General features: G+C 39.9%; 1 protein-coding gene across 1 annotated transcript; it reads right to left on the reverse strand.

Moving 5' to 3' along the window:
* Nucleotides 1-2,470: 2,470 nt before the first annotated feature.
* Nucleotides 2,471-4,809, reverse strand: LOC146817649 (uncharacterized). Its single transcript, XM_085609650.1, has 2 exons — nt 4,769-4,809; nt 2,471-4,718 (listed from the first exon to the last, which is right to left on the reverse strand). The coding sequence occupies exons 1-2, from the start codon at nt 4,807-4,809 to the stop codon at nt 2,471-2,473; spliced, it is 2,289 nt and encodes a 762-aa protein (XP_085465776.1).
* Between the last annotated feature and the right edge of the window lie 6,997 nt (nt 4,810-11,806).

Here is an 11,806-nt window from a genome sequence, read left to right on the forward strand (position 1 = left end):
AACAGAATCCTTTTTTAGTAATCTCTATGACAGGTGCTTCTCAGGGGCTGGACTGATGTGGAAAGTAAACATGTCTATACAGAACTAAAAATGTCAAATGCTGTATTGCTTGTTGTTTCTATTTATGCACCTAGCCATCCCATGTGGGTTTTCTCTCCAGGTTGTCTAGACTGTTTGCAAAATATATAGCTTCAAGGGTTACAGGGGGTGATGACTGGAACTTAACATTAAATAATGTTCTTGATAAGGCAGGTCCATTGTAAAGATGCAACAATAATGATCTTGCTACGTTGCACGATATTCTAAGACACTATGGCCACAGAGGTATTTGGCCTGATACACCTACAAAAAAAGATTATACCTTTTATTTGCAGATCCCTAGGCCATCCTCCTGTATAGATTTTTTTCTTATCTAAGAATCCCTCTTTCATAGACAGGTATTTGGTGACATATTAGAGAAAGATATCACAGATCACTCACTTGCACTTAGACCTTGGCCTAGGGGTTCCCTCACTAGCTTCTTGGAGAATACAAGATGAACAGGGACAATCTAGCACTCAACACATAATAAAATACTTAAAATTGCCTACACTAGAATCTCTACATTTCTTCCACACCTGCTGCACAGCCCTCTTCAACCATCTACCTCTAGGCTCACACAAATAAAGTGATTTCTGAAATCTCCTACACATCAATCTGAACATCTCCTCCATACTCACGGAACAGTGCTCTTCAACCGTCTACCACTATAATCAAACAAAATTAAATGGGAAACAGCCTTTACCATGCAGTCTTAATCACGCACTTATTTTACCATGAAGTCTTTACAACGCATGTGTCTTTACCACGCATGCCTTTACCACACATTTACCATTAATATGCATATCTTTATCACTCATGCCTTTACTATACATAATAGTAAGTATTGGTAAGTAGTAGGTAAGTATGTTAAGTGTTTTAAAAAGTGGAATTTTTATGTTATTTATTAATTTAATGTAAAAAATATGTATAGTAAATTATAAAATATAATTATATTATAAGTGTTTATCAGTAATTAAGAGTGGGATGTTCGGGATACATGGGATCTGGGTGGGGAAGTGTATTTATATTCATGTATTATTACTGTTTTTTTAAACCTCTTTTTATTGGCATTTTTAGGTCCAACAACAAGTTGTTACATAGAAGCATCTCCTTAACAATTCAAGGCATTCTCACCTGCCTAGAGCATATCATGTTCTTGTCCACCCTCTTTCCACATGTTTTTTAGTGCATTCTATCCCTTACCGAAGTCGAATACTACATTTAGTGGTTAACCTGTCTTTTTATAGCATTCGAAGACTATTTTATGCTTATTTTAGTATTCAGTAGTATTCTTTTTGGGAAGGCTAGTGCATGAAGACTACTGATATGTAAGTGATATTTCTTGAACACTAACAGAATACTAAGCAAATACTTATTTGCTAATCATATAGTCTTCATTTACAATGCAGAACATTTAGTGAATACAAACAATTTGAATACTACTGGACTATTATTAACATTCTACTCAAGCTTCTGAATCGTAGCAGAATTGTGAACCATTAAATATTAAAAAGATGTCCAAAGCATTTTGTGTCCAAACTGTTAAAGCGAAACCGAGCGGTATGGCTAGGTTAATAATATATCACATTATTAACAAATAAACAGGTGCACTAGCAGATGCTTAGTTACACATGTATAGGTCGGAGGATCTTACAACTTCCTCCATTAATATATTAGTATGAATTAATGGTCAAAGTATCCCAGCACTTATGACCATTTGTTCATATGACTATGGTTTATTTTCAACAGTCCAAAGATTACAATAAAGAAAAAGTATATGGGTTTTTATCAGTAACACAATGAACAATCTCCACATATGACTGAGACGCATAGCCCACCTTAATTTGTCAATGAAAACTCTTTAAACTAAATGGTTAGCAGAAATTTTATTTTCTTATTGATAATAGTACACAACAGTGTGAATTTCCTATGGATAGATGTAGCAAAATCTAGCTTTTACACAACATTTAAAATGTATTTAAAATGTACTTAAAATGTACTTATAAAAACATTTTGTAAAAGTAAACACATAGCCTTACGGGTGCCCTGGTAATTACTTGTTTACAGTGGGGGAGAGGCCGGGTTGCAGTTAAAAGTGATGTGAATATAACATTTCCTAGTAATTACAGGGTGGAGTACCCCCAGATCAGTTTTCAAACCTGCCGAAATGTATGGTATAGACCTTTTAAACATCTAGGCAAGTAGATTTTGGTAGGGATACGTATCACAAGGTCAATCTTAGAATCAAGTACATAACTTTCCATTAAACAATAGAGAGAATCCAGGTGACCACAAACTGTGTTACATAACAGACAATGTAGTTCAATCCACTACTTAGAGAAAGTGGCTCCTATATCATGTTGTGGTACTGCTAATACAACAGCATCCACTAATCTCTCTCGTAGTGATTTGGAAATTCGCATACAAATGACAATTTTGTGGTACAAACAAAGCAGCAACTTCCTAGTATTTCCGAAATATACACTGCAATTATCTGGTTCCAACTTGGATTAACTTGATGGACATTGCAGTCACTGGAATATGTGTTTATACAAGGCATCGGATTTAATAGTGCCAAGTTGTGAGTTTTTCTATTTATGTCTGTGACCTGGATAAATTTCAACACTTTTCCAAACTGCATTTGTGAATTATCTAAATATTTTATTGTACTTTGGTCCCGTCTGACTAGTTTGTTGTAGTTTGCTGCATACACATAGCAATAACCCTTCCTTAAACTAATTTTATCATATGATGCTACTTTCCTTTCGAAGTATACAGATACTCTTTTTTGCGCTGCCAGGAACTCATCATTTGTTAAATCTTTTATAGTCACTTTCCCCATTTGAAAGCACCCATCAATTATCTCCATTCTCTCCACACGTATCGATGGATCCATAAGTCTATTGACTGCATTTTCTATCTCGCTATCAATATTATAGGTTGCTTTTAGTAATGGTATCATCTGAATTAATGTCACAGTATTTAGGATTTGCATTTCTACATTTTGTGTTCCAGAGATGTGGGACACTATGTAGCCATTTAGGTCTTCAAAATGAAAACAGTTATTTGAAAAGAGTGGGTCATTGTGACGTACACAGTCTGAAAGATGCACTAACTGATGAATATTCATAGTCATGAACCTCTGATCATACAGGTCTCCAAAAAATTTGACAAAGGTGAGCAAGCAAGTGTCTGCTCGGTCGATTTCTGAAAATGTTAGACTTTCTTTATCTAGTAAATATATTCCTTTTGAGAAGAGGCAAAAATGTATAAATAACTGATTGGGTAATACATGAGCTAGTACTGGAATTCCCCAGAAGAGCAAGAAGTTTCTGTATTCAGAGGATTTCCATAAATGGACATCTTCAAGGCTACGAGGAGGTCTTGATATGTTAAGTGGAGGCTTGATCGCCTGTAATCTCTTGCTAACAAGTTCTCTGTAAGAGTGTGCTGAAAAGCATGACTTCTCATATTGTTTCCCGAACCATAATGTGAGCATTAGTTTCATTACACCAGCGCAGACCCCATGCATATAATCTAAACGAAATCCCTTAATACATGGGAAAAGGGAAAGGAACAGAAACCGGAAAGGGCCTTTCACACCACGAACTGAATATTCATGTTCACCCTGTTGTATTTTAGCTAATGTTTCATTTATATCATTCTTCAGATTTTCTGTTGTTCGTGGTGGTCCTTTAGGATCATCATCATTGTAAGGAAAAACATGACAATGCCCCATTCCAGATCTTGAAGTCATGCCTGGCTGTAAACAGGACCAACAGCTAAATTTCCCATTGAACTGCTTACTGTTGGTAACCAAACAACGAGCTGGTAGATCACAAGTACATGAAAGTAGTGCAGCACGACATACAAAAACAGAGCCTGTATGATCTGTAAACATAACTCCATTTTCCAACTGACTCAATTCCTCAGTTAAAGGATGTAGGTATGTCCACATATATGGCTTTCTTTGCCCAATCCAAATTCCATAGACAAGCATGTTTTCTTTTGCTTTGCGTTTTGTTATGGAGAGCTCATTAATCATCAAATACACAGGCCACATACTTAGTTTACTACTTTTAAAAATGTTCACTCCATCTGTGTTCAGAACAAAAGAGATATTGTTTTCATTACTTAATATCCCCTCATCAAACAGGTTTTTATATCCAATTCCATCATAAACATCACCTATTACAGAGTTTCCATTCTGTTTGTAGTGTTCATATCTGTGGGTTCTCACTTCCTCCATAAAATCTCTCCTCTTAAACATAGTATTTAGCTGTTCAATTATGGAATGTTGGACAAAAAATGCAACAGCACCAGGCTCTGTAAGATCCTTTAGACAATGGGTGTTAGTGCATATCTTTTCATTATCGCTGATGCTTTCATAGCAAGAGGAACAGTAGTTTCTTATCTTAGGAATAGTGATGTATTTTTTTATAAACATCTTAAGTTTGAATACCGAGTTAATCATTTTATTAGGCACTGGTAAAATGCAGCAGATTAAGTCCAGTAGTGCCCCTAATGCCTCATCAGAAATTCTAAATCTAACCGCAAAGCAAATGATAAGCAGTAGGACAGCTTGCACAGTGTGTCGTGAACCTTTAAATAAAAAATTGTCTTCTTGGATTTCATGACTTTTAGAATTATTAATTTCGCCCTCATTTACAATAGTTATATTGTTTACAACATTCTCTGTAAAGTCTTGTGCTTCAAAACCGATTTCATTGTCTTCTAGATCAAAATTATTTTCTCTTTCATCTGCATATTCATTCTGATGCCCAGATGTGTGTAATTCCTCATAAGCCTCTTCATCAAAATCATATGTTGGAGTACGTAAATTATATTCCATAGTAAAGGATGAGACTACTTCAGTTTCTAACTCTTTAGGATCTGTGCATAAAAAAAAGAAAACATGCATTGAAGCCTATTAGAAATAAGTTTATTAACATTCCCTAAATGAAGTATTGTGCAGTACAGAAAATCCATTCACTTATTAACACACCATCCATGGGGATGTCAGTTAACACAGAATAAAGTTGTCTGATGAGGTAACAGGGTGGGATGTGATAATATAGTTCTACCTTGATCTTTCCTTTAGATTTGTAATCATTTAACCCCTCACACTTGACGTGAAGGGCAATGTCTGTTTGGTGAAAAAGCATTGGTTGCAAAGAGGGAGCTGTTATGGTGCAAATCATTTGTCTCAAAACCACTTTCTTTAACATCGTACCCTGAGGAGAAAGGTTTTCGTAGATGCCTATGTGTACAAGCTTTCTGTAGTAGCATAATTTGTAAAGGAGCATAGAGAGCATGGCAGGTCAATGTATTCTCATTGAGAGCAATTACACTGGAACACGCACAATTAACAATAAACTATACAATGTCATTAAAAATGTTTTTACCTGTCTTTTCTGATTGACTACATTCATCCTGTACACCTGGTTTATCACCAATTGCATTGGAACGTATGATATTTTTATCTAGGATACCTAAAATTGGTGTTATCATTTTGGTTGTTTCCATTGATTCCTATAAAATAAAGAAACACGCTTATAAAAGTATATCTTCCAAACTGTGCTGGAGGTCAAAATTAATAAGTCTAACAAGATCAGGACTAATAGATATATTTATCCTATTTTTTGTACATTTAGATTATCCTTAATAGTGCTTCAATATAATATAGGCTGTTGCTGGGGGTTATACTAACCAGAGTTCTATAATAAGGGAGATGGCTCTTGACACACAGTACAAATCGTCGAAAAAGGTTTATAGGCTTTTAGAATACTGTGGATAATGGTCTTATTTAAAAAGAGACATACATAAAATGATGGCCCTGCCGAGATTTGTATATGTATTGCATAATACGCCTTTCCAAGTTCAAGACTCATAATTCAACTCAATAAACAGTGAGGTGCATTCCCTGCTGTGGGACGGTGGCCCACCGAGGATTGGACTCAGTAAGCTGACCCGTGGTTGGTATGATGGAGGGATCGCATTGCCACACATCCAGACGTATTATAGGGCAGCGCAATTAGCAAACGTTAATCATGGGTTGATCAACCGTTAACATTACCAGCGGACCAGATGGAGAGGCTGGTGCTGCAGCTGAGAGGGTATCTCCACGCACTTTACACTGATCCACGAAAACTCACACTAGAGGGTCCCACAGAGGTGATGGTCCGGCAACGGCATGTGACTCTCTCTAAACTAGGGTGGAAAAACAAGCTCACCAAAGGCACAACCACTTTGGGGTTCAAAGCAATTGGGGGCCTCAGGCATCAGAAAAGACTTCACTCAGTGGGACCTAATCGGGATTTCCAGGTTGTGAGACCTCCACACGGGTAGAGAGATGATGTCATTTGAACGGCTAGAGAACAAATATGAAGTGGCCAAAACATATTGCCCAAAACAGTGGGGGAAATTTTTGGGATAAATGGAATATATATCGGGGAGTCCCTGCCTCCGGTGGTTGACACAACCCTTGCCATGAATCAAGCAGAAATTATCTGACGGGAACAGCATACCAGGAGATAAGGAGGACAGCGGCCCTGCAAGGCCCTTTGGCAACACTCTGGGGGGGGGGGAGGGGTGGTACTGCTTAAGCGTGTTTGTAATATTGATGATGTAAAGACGTAATTCTGCGCTGTTACAATAAAAAGATTTATTTTAAAAAAATAGAACCAGAGAATTTATTGTGGAGCGCCCAACATTCCAATGTTCTAATTATTATTGAATGTTTAGAGCTCCCATCCAGGTAGGGTGAAGGGTGAAGCATCTGAAGTTCCTGAGTGCGCCCCATCTGCAGGGGATCCCGACTGCTGCAGCCAAGTCCAAGTGAATATGGTGCACACCAAGCAGCCACACTCAGCAGGCGCTGAGTCTCTCACAGGCCAAAGGGAGTGACTAGCGTTCATACCTGGGTGTCAGGCACTATGATATATGTGCTTCAAAAGGTTGGGCTAGAGAGCCCTGTTTTTTATGATTCTCTTATCAGTCTCATCTCCTTCCTAAGATGTGCCCAGGTCCCGTTATGGTGACCTGGCACTAAATCAAAGAGCACCCTTGGAAGTGTACAGGTGAAGCCTAACTCTTCCCTCTCCAGTTTGCGTCTCACCCAGCTTCTAGGAATGCAACAATACACAAATCTGTCTGTGGGATTACTCTATGTCCTCTGCATGTTTCACCAATGCTGGACTGAGTTTTACTCTTCATTCATTCCTAAAAACTTTATTTCGGCAATCAAATGCCATAAAAACATCAATAAAACAAGCAATAAAATTCAATGACTTCATAAAATATACACAGTTAAAAAGGTAGTGTTAAAATTCGTTAGAGTGCTAAACAGTAATCCAAATAGTAGAATTGATGTAGCCCCTCCCAGAACCCGAAATGTAGCCAGAAAAATCCAATATTATGATCACTCATACAATTCCTGCAATGTCATTCTACTATTCAAAGGCACACCTACACCCATTCAAACATTCTAAATCACTTACCAATATTAAATGTTTGTGGTATGGACCTCGTTTTTTAGAAAGTCTTTTTTTTGCTCCTGCTTCTGCCATTACTCCTACGATATAAAAAGAATCTTGAGCCATGAACAATTTTGTGCTAAAATAAAAACCTCTATGTATATGTGTACTTATTTACATACACCCTCTTCATACTCTGCAAGACAAATGGATCCACCCTGAATCCAGGAAGACCGTCACACATGCACTCATCACCAACAGGCTGGACTACAGGAACGCTCTCTATGCCGGAATCAACAAATCTCTACTTCACAAGACTGTCCAGAACGCTGCAGCCAGACTCGTCCTCAGCATCCCACAACAAGACCACATTACCCAGCACCTCTACTGGCTCCCCGTCAAAAGGAGAGTGACCTTCAAGCTGCTCACACACGCCTACAAAGCGCCCTCCACAACACCGGACCCCAACACCTCAACGAAAGAATCTCCTTCTTTGCCCCCAGGAGAAAACCACACACAGCAGCATGCTGCCATTTCAATTGAAGGACTCGGTGGTTCCATTTATGATAGGACTGTTTGCATGATATGGCGCAAGCGCACAGACAGTGCTTAGCCCTTGACCCTTGCTTGTACTGTCTACCAAAGTACAAAATGATGTGTCTATCTCCCATCACATAGGTCTCTGGATGCAGACCCTCGATATACACCACCCTTTGGGGTAAAAAGACAATTATGGCCATTTACTATCCTGCCACTAGACGAGAATAGAAACCTTTCTCTTCTCAATACTGAAAACCCTGACTTCGAGATTATTTGCTCCCCTGTGAAATGGATCCAAATAAGAGAAACATTTTTGCTGGAAATGTCGTATTTAAATTCCAAAGTGCAGCATCTGGATTAAAAGGTTAAAAATATGCCAAATAACTAAATAAAGTAACAGGGTGGCAGCAAACTGGCCAGATTGATTTTATTCACACACAAACCCAATAGCACCACTTTTTCAGAGTTTGCCAGAGAAGCGCTTTTTTTGTTTGCTTTGTTTTCCCTGGGCTTGCAACAATAGTGCATCAATCCTGGAGGTACTGCAAAGTGTGGATTGAACAAAATGTGTACTGCGCTCTGTGTGCAGGGATGTGGTCTTTTTACCTGCTGCTTACGTTTTGTAAGGATATAAGCAATGGATATTGAAATGGGTCAGGGCCCTCATGTACTTAACTTTTCAGGCATATCCTCCGCTTCTAGGAAAATTATTTAATCTTCCATGCCTAAAAAACAAAGGAGTTATGACCTTGTGTAATGTAACTGGTGTCCATGTTTAGCGCTCCAATATTTTCGGGTCGAATCCGTGCTACATAAAACTGCAAAAAAAAGTTCAGCAAATCACGTTGTGAATTATCCGTCCGGTTATATCGAGCTTAAATCCTACCATGTGCTCTGCCACCTCTTTCTGCTGCGGTACACTAATGTAAGCACTTGAGCTGCTGGTTAAACAATCCCCAGTGTGAGGCAGAGTCCTGCAGTTGGAAGTGCATGCCTCCATCTGTCCAAACAGAAACAGATGTATGCAGCAGCACAGCTGCCCAGAAGTCATTTTTAGGTCTCGCCTGAGCCAGCGCTTTAGCGCTGCTCTGGCGAGAGCTATAGAAAACGGGGATTTGGAAGTGCAAACGAGTGCTTTTCAGGCCCCCAACTACAGTGCATGTGCGCCGGGCGCGCGCACCAGTTGGCAGCCTGCGTGTACATTTCGCGGGCGCTTTGATGTTCTCAGTGAGCCGCGCGGCGACTGCGAACATCAAAGCGCCCGCGAAATGATTACTTTCACTTTAAAGTTCGCACCTACTTGGCAGACTGGTTCTCTCTTGCTCTTTCCTCCTCTGCTCTCTCTCCTCAGAGTCCGTCCCTCCCCCTGTTGCAGCAGCTGGCATTACACGGGGGAGGGTGGCTCTTCATGCCTACCAGGCCTGTGGCGCTCTTCGTAGTCGCATTAGTGGCACGAAGCGCTTTATAAATTCTATATTGCAGTAGTAATCGGAGTTACACGCCTCAAAGCGCTTCAGCGCCTCGTCAGAGGCAATAAGCGCTATATAAATCCAGTTACAATACAATATTTCCGCAGAAGCCCCTTATAACGCAACCAAACCTTCTTCGGGGCCCAACTCGTGCAGAAGGCATGAATGGTGTGCTCAGGTGTGGGCCCCAGGGGCCCATACTGAGGCTTGAAGGCCTCACCGGCACCAGCACGCTCCAGGGGCAGGCCTTCCCGTGCAGCCGTCTCTGCACCTCCGTGTCTCTTTGCTTAAACCGAAGCCCCGCTCCCCCCCCACCCTCCCCCACTTGCCTGTTATCTCTGGCTTAGGGCTAGTACCATATAACTCTCTCCGCTCTGATAAGGCAGGTCTCTGGTTTGAGTTCTCGAAGAACAAACAATACATTTTTTTATTCTTTCCTTTCTGAAATATTTTACAGCCCTGTTTATGAGGGAATTACCAGACACTATTAGGGAATGTAAGATGCTTTTCTTAGTCTGTGGTAAAAGACTTCAAAAAGAAAACACCGTTTGCCTGCTATCGAAAAGTACATCTAAAGGAAAATGTGTCGGCTTTTCACTTGCAGATGGAATATTGTATTTTTTATTTTTGTAAAGTGCTGCACAGTGACACATGGTCTTTACTACACGTGATTAGCTTTCATAAGTGGATACATGCAATGTTTAGATTATACTAACATTTACCTAAATAAAGCATCTATCGCCTTAAATTAGACATATATAACAATAGAGTGATAACACAGCCATGTTATACGGTTCCGCGGCTTTTTGGCCCTGTAAAAAGCGGGTGTTACAATAACCTAGTTAAACAAGCATTTGCAATGCAATAGGTCTCGCAGTTATACGAGTTTGAGCTATTGGCATTATAAATGACAGTGCCTTTTATTTATGTTTTAAAAAAACCAAACTTAAATAAAAAGCATTGTCATTTACAATGCCAATAGCTCAAACTCCTATAAATGCGAGACCTATTGCATTGCAAATGCTTGTTCAAAAGGCAGATTAAAACATCTGCCAGAAGCCACTTACGAGGCCGGAGCAGGAGCAGCCCCCTCAGCTGGGCCTGTCACTCCGGGCTAAGAGCAGCAGGGCGGGCGAAAAAGGCTGCATCGCGCACGCGCGTGTTCTGATTGGGCGCTATGACTTTAATATTTGGGCCTCCCTTCTCCCATTACTCAGCTGTTGCACGCGCCCCACTCCCACTTTAAACCTCATTTTCTTTGGTTTCTGCTCACAGCTGTCATCAGATTAGGAGAAGAAGCAGCCTAGGTCACATTTTTGAGTAGATTGAGCAGGGGGATGTGATCTGTGAGAAATCTCCGCTGAGGCGTAATGGAGCACTTTATTAACACACAGTTGTGGGTTAACAACACACATAGGCTCACTGTACTATATCCTCGAAAACATCATGCTAGTAAACAGTATCTCTCCCTCAAGAGCTAAAGCAAAATGCTTGAAGTTGATACACATTTGCACAGCAGATTTTCGGATCAGCGTTAAGATGCACCAATGATTTCCCAACACACAGAGTATTTTCATTTAAATATCTGCAAGGATGTATTATTTATGCCTTACGTCCAAGGCAAGCAGAGCTTCCCCCAGTGTCTCTCAGACTGACTTACAATCAGCTACGCAACTGGAGAGGTGTATCACTTTCTAACGATTTTATAATGTGATCGGCAAATTATTCCTGCGCCAATTTAAACAAACATGAACTGGACAGACATGGTAGCGTTAAAAGGCAAAAGTCACTGTATCCTTCTTGAATGTATTGCGTAACTAATTAAAATTGTTATCGATTGCAATCGAGGCCAATCAAGTAGCAGCGGAACACCATAACGACCACTGAAAGAAATAGGCATATGTAGCTGAACAAAAAATAATATACTAAACAATTTCAAGAAATCTCATCTCAAGGCATGTAAATTAGATCATTCCCACACATTTCGAGAGTCGGGTGCTCTAAATCAACAGAAGCAGAGTCACAGGTGCAAGGCTGTGTCAACAAAATGAGAAGAGAAACCCAGAGAAAAAGCTTGTATATTCCATCCAACACAATGGAGTGTTCTGCTCTGCACGTCTTGTTTTCTTGAGTCACAAACTGCTGTAAAACCCCTACCTTCATGGTGGTCATTTAGGTACTACCAGGAGTAAAAGTCTCATTAGTATTCCTGCTACAACTCACGCTAACCGTGGTCTTAAT

This window comes from Triturus cristatus, chromosome 6 (assembly GCF_964204655.1).
Source record: "Triturus cristatus chromosome 6, aTriCri1.1, whole genome shotgun sequence".
Classification (NCBI taxonomy): Eukaryota; Metazoa; Chordata; class Amphibia; order Caudata; family Salamandridae; genus Triturus; species Triturus cristatus.